The following is a 22331-nucleotide window of genomic DNA, read 5'->3' on the forward strand; positions in this document are numbered from 1 at the left end:
CATAAACTGAGGAGTTGGATGATTTTTGTACCAACTTCACAGCCCTGGTTCAGAAGATTTTGCTTGGTCAGCGGCAGATCTGGAACGCGGCGATAGCGTTGGGTTAGCAAGGGAGCGGGACTAGCAAAGCGGTGCCTGGATCACAAAATTGCTTTGTGTAGCGATTGCATTTTTAAGAATAAATACATTGTATTTATTCTTTTCTGGGTCAAAGAGTTCACTTCCGTACTTGCGTCAGGGAGTGAATTACAAAACCGCTCAGAAAAAATAACGCTTAGAAAACCGCTAAGCACAAAAACGAATCGCCCATCCAAGCATCGAGAATCGAAAAAAAGACGCCTCAAAAACAGCCCCATGAGTCAAACGCAATGTGAACAAGGCCTTAAAGTGAACCAGAGACGAAGCACCCTCATGTATTTTACTATATGGATCAGTGGGAAAATTAGATAAAACACCTACCCTGCTCTCCGTTTCATCCTTTACTGCTCAGCCTGCTTGTTATCAGCCCTGATAAAATCCCTGACTGAGCATTCAGTCTGGCTCTGCTCAGAAATCTTTATAGCTGAGTCATTATAGCAGAGCCACAAGGGGGCAGGCTTGGGCTTGAAAAGACAGCACAGAAGACAGACTCGGCTATAATGATTCCTGAACAAAGCCAGACTGAATGCTCAGTCGGGGATTTTATCAGGGCTGATAACAAGCAGGCTGAGCAGCGAAGGATGAAACAGAGAGCAGGGGAGGTGTTTTCTCTAATGTTCCCACTGATATATATGGTAACATACATGAGTGCTTTGTGTCTGGTTCACTTTAAAGTGCCCACAGGAATAAGAGGTACTGGCAGTAAGCGATTCATTCTGCCCAATCACAGGAGTGTAGACCAGCGATGCCGGAGGACATCTGTTCAGATTTCCAACTGAAAATCTCGGGAACAATCTAAAAAAAAGTGTGTCCAGAGCTTGTACGGTCCACCTCCGCAGCCAGGACAGGATACACTAAAACAGCCCATCTAAATAAAAAGCCCAGCGACAACAGTAAAAATCACAGTGTACTCTACACAGGGACACCAAACAAACAAACATTGCTACCAATCCACTTCCTAAAAACCAATCATCTATGACTGGGCGCCTGACGCTCCCGGGACTCATTGCATTGTTTCGTTGTTTTCATTACTTAAAAAAAACAAAAACTTAAAATGTCTTTTGTCGATTCAGAACTTAGAAACCTAAAAGTATTAAAATCTTCATTAAAAGCGAAGGCTTAAATCCCCTAGTTGGCCCCCAGAAGCTGCTGGATCGCCAGGAATGGGAGGCGGCAAGGCCACAGGTAGTGGGAGGGATCTCCTGTCCGTCAGCTGTGCTCCTCCCCCAGATCTGAGACGTGCTGATAGCCCACCGGCTGTGACTTCTGCCTGAACAGCACGGTGAGCATGAGGACGATGAGCAGGAAGAGGATGCAGCCACAGATGACCAGACCCACGATGACCTCTGCAAGAGGGAAAACAGGAGATCAGAGTCTGACAGATTCACATTACTACTTTATAATGCCTTTTTTATAATTAAGTGGACTAAAAAGCTATTCAGCAGCACTGAAAAGGATTGGTGTTTCTTTAAGTGTCACAGAATCAGAACTTTGTTTTTCTTACCCAAGCCTCATTTTTAGCTGCACAGAAGAAAATTGCCCGGGCATTTTTCCTCGGATGCTGTGCAAAGCATGATGGGATTTCTGATGTTGTTGTTCTCCTTCTGCTGTTTAAAGGGAACCAGAGACAAAGCACCCTTGTGTATTTTACCATATATACAGTGGGTTGCAAAAGTATTCGGCCCCCTTGAAGTTTTCCACATTTTGTCATATTACTGCCACAAACAATCAATTTTATTGGAATTCCACATGAAAGACCAACACAAAGTGGTGTACACATGAGAAGTGGAACGAATAACAGAATGGCTGAAATCAATCTAACAAATCTGATTGGCTGTTTGTGTCTCCACCTCTTTAGTGTATTTGGACCCCAGTCACCAAATGACTGACTATCAGGTTTGAGGCCTCTGTCATTAATAGTGTAAGAATGGTAGCAATGTAAATATTCCCCTTGAAAATCAATAGGTGAATTTTGATTGGCTGTTGTAGGCTCCACCCACATTTCTGAATATTCATCCCAGTCACCTAGTGGCCAATTGTGTAAAGTTTGGGAACCCTGCAATGTAAAAAATTTAGTTGTTGGCACCGCCCACTATTTCTAACCTTGACATACAGTCACTCAATTTTCAAGTTTATCAGCTTTGGGGTCCTTGGTATCAATACTTTGTATATTCCCATTGAAAAATAAACAAATCTGGCTGTTTGTGGCTCCGCCCCCTTTCTGAATTTGAACCTTAGTGACCCAACTGTACCAGGTTTGAGGGATCTGCTATTAACAGTGTAAGAGAATGGTAGCAGCTTAAATATTCCCTTTAAAAATCAATAGGTGAATTTTGATTGGCTGTTGTAAGCTCCACCCACTGTCCTGAATATTAATCCCAGTCACCCAGTAACCATATCTGCAGCCAGAGAGATCATCAGGACAATCAGGCAACTGGTATTGTTTAAAAGGAAACAAATATGGCAGCCTCCATATTCTTCTCACTACAGTTGTCCTTTATAGTAAAATTGAAGCCACAAAAAAAATAATAATAAAAAAAAATAATAATAAAAGGTTATACTCGCTTGTGGAGAGGGAAGGCTCTGGATCACATAGTGTCTTCCCGCTCCTCTCTCCGCACCCTCGCTCCACTGCTGTCCCATAAAAGTAATTCAAGCAGCTTGTGGAATACGCCTTCGGGAGCCCCCGTGAAGGCTTTGAAATCACTTGTGTCCTCAAGTGCCTCTGTACAGGAGTGGCTCAGTACTATCGTACACGAGCCCGGGCTCCTGCCTGCACGGTATGGATGCACCTGTCTTCAGAAGCCCTCAGATTTATCAACGCATTACCGACACTTTTTTCTTCTTAATCTGTTCCAACCAGCAGGGAGAACAGTTCAAGTAATAGTGGCAATTTAGAATGAATTTCTAGAGCTGCACTACAGCTAAGAAAAGTGCAAATCCATCCCTAAACTGGCGCAGAATAAGAAGTGCTTGATAGCAGTTCTACAGATTTAGAACTGCAGGCTAGACATGATTTGTGATGTGCTCCTCCCCTCCTGCTGAATTCCTCCTCAGAGCCTGCTGCTATCAATACAGCAGGTGTGTTGGTTACCTCAGCAACAGCTATTCCCCTCACACACTGCACTGTCTGAGAGACTCCTCCTATTCCTAACAGTTTTAGAAGGAATCTGCACTATCCAATGATTTCTTAGGATGTCAGACAGTTCTGCACGGATTTCTAAAAACCTACCAATATTTTGTCTCAGACACTCTTGATAAATCTGGCCCAGAGACTCTAGTGAATTCTTCTGAGGACTCACAAAGGCGAAGACAGTGGAAGCAGGAGGGCACGGAGAAAGGACTGGGATAGCTGGATGGGATGGAGAATTCCCTCTACATAGGTATCTTTTTTGTCTATGACTGGCTTCACATTTGCTTAAAAAGACACCTGAAGTGAGAGGTATATGGAGGCCGCCATATTTATTTCCTGTTAAACAATCCCAGTTGCTTGGCTGCCCTGCTGATCCTTCAGTACTAGTGTTCAAATCACGCACCTGAAACAAGCATGAGGCAGAAGCAGCCACACATCAACTTCTGATCTTCATGCTTGTTCAGGGGCTATTACTTAAAGTATTAGAGACAGAGGATAACTAGGACAGCCAGGCAATCTGCATTGTTTAAAAGGAAATAAATATGGCAGCCTCCATATAACTCTCACTTCAGGTGTGCTTTCAGTTTAATGATTGTGAACACCAGTACGGTGATTATGAGCAGAGTTTACAGCAGAACAGAGCGTCTCTTGTGTGACTGCTGATCGGCTGTCTCACCGGTGTCCTTGTTTTGACCGGGGAGCTGACACTCTTTCCTCCAGTCCTCGGCGATAACTCGCTGCAGCAGGCTTTGGAAATGCTCTAGAGGGCAGCTGTGATCGCAGCCAGGGAGGGTCAGGGGGTACGGCGCCCGGCTGCTGTCATTCCGGAAGTACATCTCCACCGTGAAGTTCCTGCGAGGAAAAAAAATAATAAAGTATTATTAGAACTACTGAGCCTGCGCAGTACAGCCCGGAGGACGTCCGATGACGTCAGCGCGCCGCCGCGAGGCGCATTTTGGAACGCAGAAGAAGCCCGACCTGGCAGCTGGCCTGGCGCGCCACCGGAGGCCACCAGGAGCCTGCGGATTGGAGCCGAGGGCACCTCCTGCCTGCCACGGGCTGGAGGAAGCCCCAGGTGAGTGGATGCGGATTTTTTTTTTTTTTTAATAGTCCCTGAACCTTCCCTTTAAAGAGAACCCGAGGTGGGTTTGAAGAATATTATCTGCATACAGAGGCTGGATCTGCCTATACAGCCCAGCCTCTGTTGCTATCCCAAACCCCCCTAAGGTCCCCCTGCACTCTGCAATCCCTCATAAATCACAGCCACGCTGCTGACAAACAGCTTGTCAGAGATGGCTGTGTTTATCTCTATAGTGTCAGTCTGCTGCTCTCCCCGCCTCCTGCAGAACTCCAGTCCCCGCCTGCATCCCTTCCCTCCCTGCTGATTGGAGGGAAGGGACGGGGGCAGGGACCGGAGCTATGCAGGAGGCGGGGGAGCAGCTGAGACTGACACTACGGATGTAAACACAGCCTCACAGCATGGCTGTGATTTATGAGGGATTGCAGAGTGCAGGGGGACCTTAGTGGGGTTTGGGATAGCAACAGAGGCTGGGCTGTATAGGCAGATAACATTCTTTAAACATACCTCGGGTTCTCTTTAAAGGGAAACTTTCACACAAGTAAAGGTCAGGTGTGGATATCACTGGCTCTATGGCTCTAGCAATCTGCCATTAAAGTGATTGGGGATATGGAGGCTGCCGGATTTAATTGCTTTTATTTTTTTTCCAAAAGCAGTCCCTGGAAAGCATCTATACAGAGATGCCATCCAGCTTCCCTATTTGTTTGCACACTATTTGGACTGAGAAATTACAGTTCAGTAAGAGCTTTTGTAAATAAATCAGGATCCCCATGAAGAGATGGACTAGTCCAAAACCTGGCAGATCTTTCATATTTTCACTACCTCCTGTAAGTGACAGTAACATAGGGGAACAAAAAAATTATAGTGCATTTTACTATGAAAAAAAATGTACATTTATTTGAATGTATTTATTTTTTTATTGCAACAGTGGTCCTTTAACCCATTAGCAGCTTCTATAGAAATATCTTGTTTGAGACAAGCGCACTGCTCTTGACCTCAGTCGGCAGAACTGTTTGTGCTGTAAATTCTTGGAATGCTTTGATCTCTCTCTGCTAGCAGAAAACATAGAAACTGAAAGCAGAAGTCCTCTGTTATTGCCTCACACTGCCCCCTAGTGACAAGTGGCCATAAATACACATTGCAGCAGCGCTAATTAGAAGCAGGGAAATGTAACAAATAAGGAAAAAAAAGTGCTATAATAAATTAGCCTGGAGCACTTGCAAGCCTCTAAATAAATTGGCTGCTAAAGGGTTAATGTGATTTTATTATGCATGATAGGTAATTATTAGGATTTATACAGTATAGGGGTGGGGGGTGGGGGGGGGGAGCAGAGGTAGGTTTAAGACACACAAATACATACCCTGAGTTCTCCTGATACAGCTCAAATATATGGCAAGAAGCATACGGCGCCTGCTTTCCATTGTACACGTCCAGCGCCATCTGTAGAGCGCCTAGTGTGGTGTCATGCTGGAGAAAAAACCCTCAGTTATTAAAGTGGTATGAAATTCAGCGTTTCCTCTTTGTTCCTAAAAAGATTATTTACAGCATAAAATCTACTACCGCAAAAAAAAAAAATTGCATCAGAACAGCATTTAGTTAGACACAGCACTTTGTTCTTTAGTGGAAAGCCCCTTGCTTCAGTCGGCAGCTTCTGGCCACATCCAAAAAGGTGGCAACATTATCTTTTGTTTACATTCCTTTGTCAGACAAATTTAGTAAACATCAGCAAAGTGCCGAAACTGTGCTCTCTCTGCTTCTAGTATGTGTGTAATTGAAAAGTGATCACTAGATAGATTTTAATATATAAATACAGCAGCTATGCAATACAATGTAATGACAGCTTTCAGAGCAGATAAACTGTACTACTTTGGGAATTTGTAAACAGACAATATTACTTGTGCACAAAAAGCAATTCCAATTTTAAAAGAAAAAAAAATCCTCTTGTATATAGTCGAGCAGAAACAGATTTTTTATCCTCTCTTCCTAGCCCCATAACCCCCCCCCCCCCCCCCCCCCGAGCAAATTCTAAGTTTATAAATTGGGTCATAATGTCATTTTTCAATACAATGGAATTTAGACTTTTTGGCATTCACACTTTACACCAGAACCGATTTATTGCTGTTATAGTCAGGTCGTAATACCTGTTGTCTAGTGGGCATAATATAAAACTGTAGTTAATGTAATCCTTTTAGTCCCCTAATACAGGATCGGTGATTAGTCGGGTAAACAACTCACCCGTTCGCAGTGAAATGGAGATTCATCTTAAACCCCGCCCCCGTGACAGCAAAACCGCCTTGGTGGTTTTTTTCCCAAAGCCTCTCTGAGAAGTATGGAGGGGTTAAGATTAAATGTATATTTCCCAGTAACCGGGTGGGTTATTTACCTGTTCATATGTTGGAGTACTATGGGATACTGCGATGATTATCTTAACTGTAATGTATATTTCACTGGAGGTAATCAAAGTGTACCAGTGCTCTTACATTAAAAAGATTTTATACATACATACCTGGGGTTTCCTCCAGCCCCATCAACTCCGATCGATCCATCCCAGCACTTCGGTCAGTCGGAGCCAGTCTGGGGTAAGAGAAGTGCCCCCTCTACGTACCTCTCCAGAAGCTGCTGGAGAGATACGCAAAGAGCGCACTTCTCCGGTGTAGCTGACGGCGACTGACGTCACAGGCAGTCTCGATCCACCCCTCAGCGCTGCCTGGCACTGATTGGCCAGGCTGTGCACGGGTCTGGGGGGGGGCTGTAACTCGGCGGGTAGCGGCGGATTGGCGGCAATCGTCCCTAACGCGCAGCAAGCAAAGTGCTTGTTGCGTGTTTTAAAAAAACAATTTATGAAAATCGGCCTAGCGGGGCCTGAGCAGTGCCCTCCGATGGTCATGGACGAGCTGAGGTTAAAGAGAACCAGAGATGAACATGACAGTAAACACCTAATCTGCTCTTTGTTTCATTGTTCTCGGTTTAATCTGACTGTTACCACCTCTGATAAGAATCCCTGACGGAGCACTCAGTCTAGCTTTGCTACAGAAAGATTATAGCTGAGTCTGTCTTCTCTGGTATCTTTTCAAGTCCAAGCCTGCCCCCTTGTGGCTCTGCTATAAGGACTCAGCTATAATTATTCCCAGCAAAGCCAGATTTAATTGCTCAGTCTGGGATTCTTGTGACTGCTGATAACAGACACTTTTAGCAGTGAGGGTGAAACAGAGAGCATGGTAAGTGTTTTCTCTAATGTTCCCACTGATATATATGGTAAAATACACAAGGGTGCTTCGTCTCTGGTTCCCTTTAAATGCAACTAAACAAGTAACAGACGGTTGAACTTACTGTTGAATATGCGATGAGTTTGAGGTCGCTGGAGGCATTGTGTGCAGCTTCCGTTATATTCTTCAGGATCTGACCAACCAGAACACCTACAAAAGGAAACACAACTGTGTCATTTCTTCCGGGGAACTTCAAGAAAAAGCCCGGTCAGGCATTAAGGTGGCCACACACCATACATTTTTTAAATATTTGTTCAATTTAAGAATTGCAATCAATTTTTCTGACTGATTGTAACATTTCAAAAATCTGACCAATCTACCACACACCTATGTTCAATTCTTCCCCAATTATGATAAAAATGATTGGAAACTCAGACAAAATTGCTAGTGTGTGTATATTAATACATTGACAATCTAACACACACCATACAATCTTTAGAAAGATTGAAGAAAAATATCTGGCATTTCGGATCGATAAAAATTGAAGAAAACGGGAAATCCGATTGGATTTTTCAGTCGAATGAAGAAAAAAAAAAGTTCGATTTTTTTCGAGATATCCGATGGTTTTTATCGAATTGCTGTAAAATCGGATCATTTTATTGTATCGTATATGGCCACCTTTTGGGCCCGTTCTCACCTGAGAGGGAATCGCACCATTCCCGCTCGCGGCAAACCGCTAGCGGCTCTGCAAGAACCGCTACACAATGTAGTGAGTGGCAGTGTTCTCACTGCCGCGGTTGCGGTTAGCGATAACCGCAACTGCGCTGCATGCAGCGGTTTGCCGGCGACGAGCGTTCCGTGATTAGCGTTCGTGATTAGCGTGCACAGTGTCCAGTGATTTTTCCGCGCTAATCGCGGGAAAATCACTCCCGCAAAGCGCCGGCGGTAATCGCCGGCATTCTGCGGTTCGAAGTGTGAACGGGCCCTTAGGAGGAATGGAGAACTTCTGGAAGACTTGCTGCTTTTTTCTGCCCCTCCTCTTTCCTTCCTCAGTGACACCTAGGCTTGGCATGAGTCATTCTCCTCTGTCACCCCTTCTGGAAAATTCCCCAATAAACCAGAGCGGTTATGGTAACATGGTGCCCAGCTATGAGCATAGTTTCCCTACAGATTTACATAATATTTGTAGAATCGTCCCAATAAAGAACGGTCCCTTTTTTGAAAACAAATCCATATCACATCCAACGCCTAAAGCTACGTACCCACTGAAAGCTACGTACCCATTGAAAGCTACGTACCCATTGAAAGCTACGTACCCACTGAAAGCTACGTACCCACTGAAAGCTACGTACCCACTGAAAGCTACGTACCCATTGAAAGCTACGTACCCATTGAAAGCTACGTACCCACTGAAAGCTACATACCCACTGAAAGCTACATACCCACTGAAAGCTACATACCCACTGAAAGCTACGTACCCATTGAAAGCTACGTACCCACTGAAAGCTATGTACCCATTGAAAGCTACGTACCCACTGAAAGCTACATACCCACTGAAAGCTACGTACCCATTGAAAGCTACGTACCCACTGAAAGCTACATACCCACTGAAAGCTACGTACCCATTGAAAGCTACGTACCCATCGAAAGCTACGTACCCATTGAAAGCTACGTACCCACTGAAAGGCAGATTGTGTGAATCACACAAACGATCGCTCCACAATCTATCTTCAGCAATATCTATGGAACTTGTTGTGAACAACGTGATGCGTTGATGCCGTAAATGTTCTGATTGTTAAACGATGTGGAACGTGTGACAAGCGCCGTAGACTTTGTAGACACATCGTTTAATAATCGTTCATAGCTCTGTACACACTGCTGGCTGACTATGAACAATTATCTACCAATGTGATCTGTCATGATGGCAGCCCAAAACCCACAAGAATAATCATAGATCGTTTGTGCAAACACGTTGTTTGCTACATTTTTTGCCGCCAATATCAGAACCATCTATCGTTTTGCGTTTTTTTTGTACCAGACTTTAGAAAAAAAAAAAGAGTTAAAGACGAGGAAAGTGACAGGCCATTATCACTGTTCCTGCACCCAAAATGAACACCTGCTTCCTCAGAAGGCTCCCCAACTGCGTGAGGATCCAAGATCCTCTGTCATGATCTGCTTATATTTGTCACTACCGTTAAAGTCCTCCTACACCTCCAGGACTTCTCAAGACCTGCACCATGCACCTCCATTACTGTGAACCCATGCTATGCATCTGAGTGAACCTAACTTGCCTAATCTCCATGCTCCATCCAGTGACTAAGCATTACCTTGTACTCATACTGTGCTGCCTGATCTCCATGCTCCCATCCAGTGACTAAGCATTACCTTGTACTCATACTGTGCTGTGTGATCTCCATGCTCCCCCCCAGTGACTAAGCATTACCTTGTATTCATACTGTGCTGTGTGATCTCCATGCTCCCCTCCAGTGACTAAGCATTACCTTGTACTCATACTGTGCTGTGTGATCTCCATGCTCCCCTCCAGTGACTAAGCATTACCTTGTACTCATACTGTGCTGTGTGATCTCCATGCTCCCCTCCAGTGACTAAGCATTACCTTGTACTCATACTGTGCTGTGTGATCTCCATGCTCCCATCCAGTGGCTAAGCATTACCTTGTACTCATACTGTGCTGTGTGATCTCCATGCTCCATCCAGTGACTAAGCATTACCTTGTACTCATACTGTGCTGTGTGATCTCCATGCTCCATCCAGTGACTAAGCATTACCTTGTACTCATACTGTGCTGTGTGATCTCCATGCTCCCCTCCAGTGACTAAGCATTACCTTGTACTCATACTGTGCTGTGTGATCTCCATGCTCCCATCCAGTGACTAAGCATTACCTTGTACTCGTACTGTGCTGTGTGATCTCCATGCTCCCCTCCAGTGACTAAGCATTACCTTGTACTCATACTGTGCTGTGTGATCTCCATGCTCCCATCCAGTGACTAAGCATTACCTTGTACTCATACTGTGCTGTGTGATCTCCATGCTCCCATCCAGTGACTAAGCATTACCTTGTACTCATACTGTGCTGTGTGATCTCCATGCTCCCCTCCAGTGACTAAGCATTACCTTGTACTCATACTGTGCTGTGTGATCTGCATGCTCCATCCAGTGACTAAGCATTACCTTGTACTCATACTGTGCTGTGTGATCTCCATGCTCCATCCAGTGACTAAGCATTACCTTGTACTCATACTGTGCTGTGTGATCTCCATGCTCCCCTCCAGTGACTAAGCATTACCTTGTACTCATACTGTGCTGTGTGATCTCCATGCTCCCCTCCAGTGGCTAAGCATTACCTTGTACTCATACTGTGCTGTGTGATCTCCATGCTCCATCCAGTGACTAAGCATTACCTTGTACTCATACTGTGCTGTGTGATCTCCATGCTCCCCTCCAGTGACTAAGCATTACCTTGTACTCATACTGTGCTGTGTGATCTCCATGCTCCCCTCCAGTGGCTAAGCATTACCTTGTACTCATACTGTGCTGTGTGATCTCCATGCTCCATCCAGTGACTAAGCATTACCTTGTACTCATACTGTGCTGTGTGATCTCCATGCTCCCATCCAGTGACTAAGCATTACCTTGTACTCATACTGTGCTGTGTGATCTCCATGCTCCCATCCAGTGACTAAGCATTACCTTGTACTCATACTGTGCTGTGTGATCTCCATGCTCCCCTCCAGTGACTAAGCATTACCTTGTACTCATACTGTGCTGTGTGATCTCCATGCTCCCCTCCAGTGACTAAGCATTACCTGGTACTCATACTGTGCTGTGTGATCTCCATGCTCCCCTCCAGTGACTAAGCATTACCTTGTACTCATACTGTGCTGTGTGATCTCCATGCTCCATCCAGTGACTAAGCATTACCTTGTACTCATACTGTGCTGTGTGATCTCCATGCTCCCCTCCAGTGACTAAGCATTACCTGGTACTCATACTGTGCTGTGTGATCTCCATGCTCCCCTCCAGTGACTAAGCATTACCTTGTACTCATACTGTGCTGTGTGATCTCCATGCTCCATCCAGTGACTAAGCATTACCTGGTACTCATACTGTGCTGTGTGATCTCCATGCTCCCCTCCAGTGACTAAGCATTACCTTGTACTCATACTGTGCTGTGTGATCTCCATGCTCCCATCCAGTGATTAAGCATTACCTTGTACTCATACTGTGCTGTGTGATCTCCATGCTCCATCCAGTGACTAAGCATTACCTTGTACTCATACTGTGCTGTGTGATCTCCATGCTGCCATCCAGTGACTAAGCATTACCTTGTACTCATACTGTGCTGTGTGATCTCCATGCTCCATCCAGTGACTAAGCATTACCTTGTACTCATACTGTGCTGTGTGATCTGCATGCTCCCATCCAGTGATTAAGCATTACCTTGTACTCATACTGTGCTGTGTGATCTCCATGCTCCATCCAGTGACTAAGCATTACCTTGTACTCATACTGTGCTGTGTGATCTGCATGCTCCCATCCAGTGATTAAGCATTACCTTGTACTCATACTGTGCTGTGTGATTTCCATGCTCCATCCAGTGACTAAGCATTACCTTGTACTCATACTGTGCTGTGTGATCTCCATGCTCCCCTCCAGTGACTGACTAAGCATTACCTTGTACTCATACTGTGCTGTGTGATCTCCATGCTCCATCCAGTGACTAAGCATTACCTTGTACTCATACTGTGCTGTGTGATCTGCATGCTCCCATCCAGTGATTAAGCATTACCTTGTACTCATACTGTGCTGTGTGATTTCCATGCTCCATCCAGTGACTAAGCATTACCTTGTACTCATACTGTGCTGTGTGATCTCCATGCTCCCATCCAGTGACTGACTAAGCATTACCTTGTACTCATACTGTGCTGTGTGATCTCCATGCTCCATCCAGTGACTGACTAAGCATTACCTTGTACTCATACTGTGCTGTGTGATCTCCATGCTCCATCCAGTGACTGACTAAGCATTACCTTGTACTCATACTGTGCTGTGTGATCTCCATGCTCCATCCAGTGACTAAGCATTACCTTGTACTCATACTGTGCTGTGTGATCTCCGTGCTCCCCTCCAGTGACTAAGCATTACCTTGTACTCATACTGTGCTGTGTGATCTCCATGCTCCCATCCAGTGACTAAGCATTACCTGGTACTCATACTGTGCTGTGTGATCTCCATGCTCCCCTCCAGTGACTAAGCATTACCTTGTACTCATACTGTGCTGTGTGATCTCCATGCTCCCCTCCAGTGACTAAGCATTACCTTGTACTCATACTGTGCTGTGTGATCTCCATGCTCCCATCCAGTGACTGACTAAGCATTACCTTGTACTCATACTGTGCTGTGTGATCTCCATGCTCCATCCAGTGACTGACTAAGCATTACCTTGTACTCATACTGTGCTGTGTGATCTCCATGCTCCATCCAGTGACTGACTAAGCATTACCTTGTACTCATACTGTGCTGTGTGATCTCCATGCTCCATCCAGTGACTAAGCATTACCTTGTACTCATACTGTGCTGTGTGATCTCCGTGCTCCCCTCCAGTGACTAAGCATTACCTTGTACTCATACTGTGCTGTGTGATCTCCATGCTCCCATCCAGTGACTAAGCATTACCTGGTACTCATACTGTGCTGTGTGATCTCCATGCTCCCCTCCAGTGACTAAGCATTACCTTGTACTCATACTGTGCTGTGTGATCTCCATGCTCCCCTCCAGTGACTAAGCATTACCTTGTACTCATAATGTGCTGTGTGATCTCCATGCTCCCATCCAGTGACTGACTAAGCATTACCTTGTACTCATACTGTGCTGTGTGATCTCCGTGCTCCCCCCCAGTGACTAAGCATTACCTTGTACTCATACTGTGCTGTGTGATCTCCATGCTCCCATCCAGTGACTAAGCATTACCTTGTACTCATACTGTGCTGTGTAATCTCCATGCCCCATCCAGTGACTAAGCATTACCTTGTACTCATACTGTGCTGTGTGATCTCCATGCTCCATCCAGTGACTAAGCATTACCTGGTACTCATACTGTGCTGTGTGATCTCCATGCTCCCATCCAGTGACTAAGCATTACCTTGTACTCATACTGTGCTGTGTGATCTCCATGCTCCATCCAGTGACTAAGCATTACCTGGTACTCATACTGTGCTGTGTGATCTCCATGCTCCATCCAGTGACTAAGCATTACCTTGTACTCATACTGTGCTGTGTGATCTCCATGCTCCATCCAGTGACTAAGCATTACCTGGTACTCATACTGTGCTGTGTGATCTCCATGCTCCCATCCAGTGACTAAGCATTACCTTGTACTCATACTGTGCTGTGTGATCTCCATGCTCCCATCCAGTGACTGACTAAGCATTACCTTGTACTCATACTGTGCTGTGTGATCTCCATGCTCCATCCAGTGACTAAGCATTACCTTGTACTCATACTGTGCTGTGTGATCTCCATGCTCCATCCAGTGACTAAGCATTACCTGTACTCATACTGTGCTGTGTGATCTCCATGCTCCATCCAGTGACTAAGCATTACCTTGTACTCATACTGTGCTGTGTGATCTCCATGCTCCATCCAGTGACTAAGCATTACCTGGTACTCATACTGTGCTGTGTGATCTCCATGCTCCCCTCCAGTGACTAAGCATTACATTGTACTCATACTGTGCTGTGTGATCTCCATGCTCCCCTCCAGTGACTAAGCATTACCTTGTACTCATACTGTGCTGTGTGATCTCCATGCTCCCCTCCAGTGACTAAGCATTACCTTGTACTCATACTGTGCTGTGTGATCTCCATGCTCCCCTCCAGTGACTAAGCATTACCTTGTACTCATACTGTGCTGTGTGATCTCCATGCTCCCCTCCAGTGACTAAGCATTACCTTGTACTCATACTGTGCTGTGTGATCTCCATGCTCCCATCCAGTGACTAAGCATTACCTTGTACTCATACTGTGCTGCGTGATCTCCATGCTCCCCTCCAGTGACTAAGCATTACCTTGTACTCATACTGTGCTGTGTGATCTCCATGCTCCCCTCCAGTGACTAAGCATTACCTTGTACTCATACTGTGCTGCGTGATCTCCATGCTCCCATCCAGTGACTAAGCATTACCTTGTACTCATACTGTGCTGTGTGATCTCCATGCTCCCCTCCAGTGACTAAGCATTACCTTGTACTCATACTGTGCTGTGTGATCTCCATGCTCCATCCAGTGACTAAGCATTACCTGGTACTCATACTGTGCTGTGTGATCTCCATGCTCCCATCCAGTGACTAAGCATTACCTGGTACTCATACTGTGCTGTGTGATCTGGTCTTTCTTGTATTCCTGTATTGTCATATTGCTGTTTGTCACCCCTAAATATTGTCTGCAACCTAAACTAATGTCCAGCGCTGCATAATATGCTGGCGCTTTATAAATACAATAAATAAAGGCCCAGGTGATAATGAATTTATCGCACACTTTTTTTTATTACAATGAGCTCCTCAGAAGAAAGGTTTACCCCTTGCTACAGTGGCAGAACTACAAATCATGAGGTCCTCCAGTGAAACTTGATTGCAACCCCCCCCCTCCCCCCCCCCCCCCCATGATCCCTTGCCTCCCCTTGGTGCCCATCTCACAAGAGTCAAAAAACAAGTATGGCCATCCTGATCTTCACTCCTATAACAAGTGTAGCCACAAACACACCTGGAGTATAGACCCCTGTATGGGAAGAAGGGAAGGTTAGTAGTTGGGGGCCTCTCATAATTCTGGGCCGCCCTGCAGCTACGCCCTCTAGTTACACCCCGGCCTTGCTATGTGCCGGCAGGTAGGACATCTTCATTTCTGAGGCTTGGACTTACCTCCCTGCAGGCGAGCTTTCTGCTCCTGGCCGGTTATTCCAAAGAGGAACCTGAAGCTGAAATCCTTTAAATCGATCAATCGTGCCAGCACCTCGGGGGTCGCCCAGGCAGGGAGGCTCAGGTTATGCCTTGACTGCAAAGGAAAAGAAACCAACAGCAGTACTTTATTCAGAAAGAGATATTATTGCACGCTGCTCACATGTGACGGAACAAGCTGTGTTATAGGACAGGCAGACAGCAGTCGTTGGGACACACACACATTTTTCCCAGCATCGCTACAACAAACCTCCAATGCCAGATCTACGCTCATACATCCAGTGCTCTGGAAGGGCTACAGACATATGCTTCCAGAACTACTGTCTGTGACCTCAGTGCAAACACACTAAGCTCTTGATGCAGAAGCACAGCTGCCTTCTCTGGGCCCACACATTTATCCTCCCTGGCGGTAACCCCGAGTCAGGCTTGGGGCAGAAAACTGCAGCTCAGAGTGGTAACCCCGAGCTTGACTCCTGGTAGCTTCTGGGAGGTCTCTGCAGAGTATAGCGTACAGCAGATGTTTTAAAGTGTACCAGAGCTGAAAAATAGGAAAAGTTTTATACATGCCTGGGGCTTCCTCCAGCCCCATCTGCTCAGATCGCTCCTCCGATGTCCGCAGCTCCGGTACTGGGTCTGGCCATTCGGGGCCAGTCTACACATGAGAAGTGTGCCCTCTAAGTATTGCTCCAGCAGCCGCTAGAGAGATAAGCAAAGAGCACACTTCTCTTACGTCAGACTGGCTGCGTCTGACAGATGTGGCGGGACCCGGTACCGGAGCTGCAGACAACGGAGGGCGGCGGCTTGGGAGCGATCTGAGCAGGTGGGGCTGGAGAAAGCCCCAGGTAGGTGTAAAACGTTTTTTTTTTTTTTAATCTGCTCTGGTTTCCTTTAACTCGCCTCTCCGGACCCAGATGCTGGCAGCCATTCTCATTCCTGTCCGCAGAGGCTCTGCATCCCTCTGGTGAGATTGCCTTTTGTAGTCATGACGACAGACGGCAATCTCACTATAGGGTTACAGTGCCACCTGGAGGATGGAGAGAGAATTGCAGCTCTGGATTCCAGGGAGGTGAGTAAATACCGGGCTGTTGCAGATCTCTCTGCGACGTGATTTTTTTCCCTTGTTTTTCAGGTCTGAAAGTGTGCAATGCAAAAAAAAAAAAAATTGCACCACTTTTGAGCCCTAAAATCCGGAAATAATCAGATCAGGTGGATTGTGGATTGAGGTGGATTGAAGCAAAGTGGAAAATTGTCCAGTGGTCTGATGATTGAAAAAGTGAAATTCTTTTTCATAATTTTTTGCCCTGCAAGCCAAAGAAAAACGTGCCAAGTTGTTTCTTAAGACATGGAGTAATTATATCTTGAGTAGCTAGATACCAAAGCTAGTGGAGAGGGTCATGGGGAGGTCACTCACATGCGGGCCACGCAGCGTTTTGCGGACTCCATTGCTTCCTTCTTCCGGCTTGGAAGGAGGAATCATCAGACTCAAGGAAAACGCTGCGTGGAACACAACCCCGTGGCCCCCTCCACTAGCTGAGGTGCTGCCGTGTGGAGTAATAGGGTTTCCGAATTAGGAAACCCAGATTCAAACACCAACGCTAATCTTGAACCTCTGGATCTACCCTCAGGCCTACAGCTGTTGCCCAAGCCGCTCACTGCTGCACTGGTCACTCCCATCATAGGGCCATAGCATAACATCTATGTGGATGCCACCCACGTGGCTGCGATCATAGGCCCAGGAGCGGATTCACCCTGATGCAGGCACCTCAATCTCCAGCCGACATGCTCTGCCTGCCTTTTACTCTCTCTGCTGCCTGGGAACCTGATGTCTCTGCTGTGTCCCATAGTGAGCCAGACCACCATCCATATCCAGGCCCTCCACAGAGGAACTTTCCTGAGGCCATCCTGGCCCCCCGGACCCTGCTCCAACAACCTGGTGCTGCCACCTTCCACCTGCAATCCTAGGGGGGGGGGGGGGGTCTTATCTTTTTTTCACTGCTTTCTTCACTGTCTTCATTCTTCACTGCTGTTGTACACCTATCTCACTGTCCTTCCTCTCTCTCCTTTCCTCTCCTCTTCCTCAGGACAGACTTGGGGGGCATCTGATTCAAATTATCGCTGGAGAAGCGTTTCAGTGCCATGTACGGCAGCGGATGTCCCCCCCCCCCCCGGGTCTTTTCTCCTGGGTCCATTCCTACGGATCCCTCTAGCTATGCTTTAACTCTACTCTCTACTCTATGCCTTGTATATGCATTGTAACTACTGTATGTATCTAATATATGTATGCACTGTGTATATACTGTATCTACTGTACCTATGTATGCTTACTTTACCACCACCGACCCTGTTTGTACCAAAAACAATTCCGGGTACAACTCACATTGTACTTGGCGAAATAAAATGATTCTGATGTCCATCAGAGAGAAAGGCTTTGATGGGTAACATCAAGTTGATAAAGTATTATTTGATAGTGTTGTCCGGATCATGAACGATTCGGATCTTTGATCCGAATCTATTTTGTTAGTCGAATCATCCGAATCATCAAAATGAGTGATTCGGATCGCAAAAAGGGGTGGGGCCAGGAGTGACACGCCCCCACCCTCTCAGCGGGCAGCGGGGTCCTGGAAGCAGAGCAGAGATGGATCGCTCTGTTGGATGGGAGGCAGCCTTGCAGGGACAGGTAGATAAGAGAGAGGGGACATGGGTGCCACTGCCAGATATGTGTAGAGCACACATACTGGCTGCAATGTGCTGCCCATTACAGGCTGTCTGTTCCGTAGTTGTGCACAGTGACCACATTGGAAGCTTTTGGCTCAGCTCAGCACAGCACAGTAACTTTGCAGGCACTGTGATTGCAGCGTAATATAATCCTCCTGCACTCGCCACAGCTGCACTTATCTTTGGGGAATGCTTTCTTTCACTGTGCGACGTTTCCATTCAAGGCATACAGATGAGCATATAGGTGAAATACATGTAAAGCATATGACTTCAGCATGTGGGTATTACGTGCAAACATTTCTGCTCTCTGCTCGTCCCTCCTCTGTCCACTCCCTGCCCTCTGTCCATCTTCTCCCCTTATCTGTGTGTCCACCCCCCTCCCCTTCTCCTGTCCACAGCAGGGATCATGTATGGCAAGCAGGAGTGATGGAAGAGTGTTCCAACATTTTAGCAAAACAAGAGCTTCTCCTCCTCCCATAGTCCCAGCTAGCACTGGACGAGTGTATAGGGTGCACTGGGTATGGCAACACGCAGGAGTGAGGGGAGAGGGGGCTTCTCCTCACCCTGTAATGGTATGGCAAATGGATATGTATATAGGATGCACTGGGTATGGCAACACGCAGGAGTGAGGGTAGTCTGGGGAGATCTTGTCCTGTATATTCCCTAGCACTGGACGTGTATAGGATGCACTGTCCTGCTATTCATTTCACCCCCCGAATGCTTCGGTAGTAAAATGATCCGAGATTCGGATCAAAGATCCGGATCTTTTCAATGATCCGATTCGAATCATCCGGATCATTGAAAAGATCCGAACTTCCCATCTCTATTATTTGACTGAACACCTAATGGGTGCCTTAGGAGCATGCATGTTATTAAAGTACTGGTAAATTTGGGCGCAGAACAAAGCCGAAAAACTGCTCATCCTGCTCTTGCACAAGTCCCGGCGACATTAATTTCGATTCCCCCTCCAGGCCGCTGAGGACAGTCGGGGAAAGATGCAATTTGGCTGCCAGCTATTGCTAGCCAATTAAGCCGTTTTTATAGTAATTTGGGCTCTATATGACGCTATTAGCCGCAACTCACATTATGGCGGTACATGGTGTGCCCAAATTTCCTGCATCGTTTTTGAATGTCCCGCTGTCATGTGTGCATTGGATGGTGACTTTTTTCGTATGTATGTTCTCGGCGCCAGTGAGCTGAGTATGGCTCTTCCTGCTGCCACTCAATATCCCGGCGGTGTTGAATACTATTTATGTCTGGATTATTCATGATAAAGGGGTATGCAGCTGAGAGGGGAAGGGGGGGGGGGGGGTGGTAAATGCAGGTTTGTTAAATGCAGAAGGCAGAATACTGCTTTGCAATTTTATTGTTTTCCACTGTGCCTGATTCGAGGTATGCTGAATGATACATACAGGTTCTGGGGCATATACATGCCTGGCCATTCATGTCTGTGCAGTGGATGAATCAGCATCACAGTGCCGATGTGGTCAGTGAAGCATGCTGCACAGAGTAATCAGACACATGGAACTGTACACTGACAGTACAATGTGCAGGGCTGTAGTGTGTGCAGTGAGGCGTGTCAGTGAAGCATGCTGCACAGAGTAATCAGACACATGGAACTGTACACTGACAGTACAATGTGCAGGGCTGTAGTGTGTACAGTGAGGCGTGTCAGTGTATCCGGCTCAAACTTCACACCCAGCTTTTCAACCTTTCAAAATGAAAATAAGAATATGGCGTTTCACACAGCTCTACCGGTAATTAGGTTTTCAGAGGAACTTCCTCCCAATCAGTAGAGGATTCCCCCTTTCCCAGGCAGTGTGCCACTCTGGTACACAGACCATCGCGGCCAATCAGAAGAGGAAAGGAGGCAGAGGGTGGCTGTGATTGGTGGTCAGGGACAGCGCCCCCCGCCTGATTGGTTAATGGTCTAGAAGAGAGAAGAGGGTGGCCGCGATGGTCCCGTTCATGAATCTGCGTCGGGGAGGCCCGCGGATTATATGCGGCGATACAGCGGGATGAAACCACCAGAGAGCTGGTGCACAGATGCACCGCTCCGATGTCAGCCAGCAGTGGTGAAGATCTTATGGCTGGGGCGGACAGTAGTTTACGCAGACACACAGAAAAAGACCAGGCTCGTGCCAGAGCCACCTATGCAGCATGTCGGCTGATACCATCAGCGGGGACAAAGCCTGTGATTACAACTTGCCTGCAGGGAAGGTGAAATAGGCAGATGCAGCACTCAGAGCCGGGATTGAGTAAGTGAGTGCACTCTAGTCTGCCCCTGCACTTCCTTCTGGGGGGACACATGGATGCACATTGTCAGGGAACAGAGGACACAGGATGGACAGAGGACAGGGGTATGGACAGCAGACACAAGGGGTGTAGACAGGTGAAACAAGGGGATGGACAGGTGACACAGGGGGACAGATAGAGGACACAGTATGAACAGATGTCACAGGGGGTATGGTCAGCAGACACCGGTGGCGCAGACAAGTGACACAGGGGGCCAGAGGACATGGTAAGGACAAAGGTCACAGGGGCTATGGACAGAGGACACAGGTGGACATAATTGGGGGAAAGGGTCTACAAAATACCCATGCACTGTAGATGCACCAGGTTTAGTATATATTTTTTTTCCTGGATTTTGCCCTCCAAACCTAGGTGCGTCTTATAGTCCGGTGCGTCTTCTAGTCCGAAAAATACGGTATTTTTTTTGTAAGCATTTTAAAGAGAATAAAAAACAAAAAAAAACTGAAAAAAAAAATCCTTATTTCTTCGTTTTCAGCCATTACAGTTGTAAAGTAAAATGGATGTCCCTACGTATGGCAATATTTTATTTGGAAATAACGGTTTATATACTACAACGGTGATATACCCTCTAGACATACATATTGAAAAAGTCCCTAAGGTAACTATTTATGTATATTTTTTTAAATGATGTCCCTATTGTGTGTGTTTTATTTCGGTAACTTTGCGGTGGGGAGGGGGTTAAAAACAAAAATGGATTTATTTTATATATGACACTGTATGTAGGTGTATTTTTCCTTTGTGGCCACAAGATGTCGCCACACCTAATTCCACAGGAAGTGTTGTGTAAGTGTTCTTTACTTTTACTTTGTGAATGAGTACCAGCATCTTGCTGACGCTGGCTTTCATTCATTACAAGCACTGTGATTGTCTTTGGGAACACATGTTCCTATTCACCGATCACGAACTGGCAGGATGGCAACGGAAACGAAAAGGAGCATGCGGGCGATCACAAGTGAACGGCTAAATAAACAAATATGCATATCTACGCCCAGGGCCAGGCCCGCTCATGAGGCGGGGTGAAACATTTGCCTCAGGCTGCAAACTTCTAAGGGCGGCACCCGCCCGGGGGGGCCGGCTGCCGAGCCGGAGGGGTAGCGGGCAGGTCGGGGGTATTGGGCCTAGCGGTGGGGAGGGGGGGGGGGGGGGGTCGGATGTTTAACCTCTTCCCCATTGCTGCTACGCATATCTACGCCCCCTAAAACTTTACTTGCGTACCAGGGGCGTAGACAGGGCTGGCCCTAGACTTTTTGCCGCCAGAGGCAAATTTAGGAGAGAGCTGCTGCCGCCGTCGCCCCCCCCCCCCCCGCCCGTCCGTGGGTGCGGGGGGGCCAGCTGCCGAGCCGGAGGGGTAGCGGGCAGGTCGGGGGTATTGGGCCTAGCGGTGGGGAGGGGGGTCGGACCACCCCCCTCCCTCGCCTGGGTCCCCCGATCTGCGCTCCCCTCCAGCCTGTAATTAGGAAGCCGCTGCCAGATTGTAAGAGGCAGTGGGCGGGGAGGACTCACCTTTTCCGCGTTCCAGCGAGCGCTCCACTGACGTCACTTCCTGCATCACCGCCCACTGTATTGTAAGTGGACGGCGATGCAGGAAGTGACGACAGTGGAACGCTCGCTGGAGCGCGGATAAGGTGAGTCCTCCCCGCCCGTGCCTCTTACGATCGGGCAGCGGCTTCCTAATTACAGGCTGGAGGGGAGCGCAGATCAGGGGACCCAGGCGAGGGAGGGGGGTGGTCCGACCCCCCTCCCCACCGCTAGGCCCAATACCCCCGACCTGCCCG

General features: G+C 47.1%; 1 protein-coding gene across 1 annotated transcript in view; it reads right to left on the reverse strand.

Annotated features, from left to right (window-relative positions):
• Positions 1–1027: 1027 nt before the first annotated feature.
• Positions 1028–22331, reverse strand: part of ACP2 (acid phosphatase 2, lysosomal) — a 134002-nt gene continuing 112698 nt past the window's right edge. The window contains exons 7-11 of the mRNA XM_068261305.1: positions 15493–15625; positions 7680–7765; positions 5710–5816; positions 3948–4123; positions 1028–1484 (exon numbers count right to left, since the gene is read on the reverse strand). Coding sequence (XP_068117406.1) covers positions 1348–1484; positions 3948–4123; positions 5710–5816; positions 7680–7765; positions 15493–15625 — 639 coding nt within the window. The 3' untranslated portion in view covers positions 1028–1347. The remainder of the gene's footprint in view (positions 1485–3947; positions 4124–5709; positions 5817–7679; positions 7766–15492; positions 15626–22331) is intronic.

This window comes from Hyperolius riggenbachi, chromosome 11 (assembly GCF_040937935.1).
Source record: "Hyperolius riggenbachi isolate aHypRig1 chromosome 11, aHypRig1.pri, whole genome shotgun sequence".
Lineage (NCBI taxonomy): Eukaryota > Metazoa > Chordata > Amphibia > Anura > Hyperoliidae > Hyperolius > Hyperolius riggenbachi.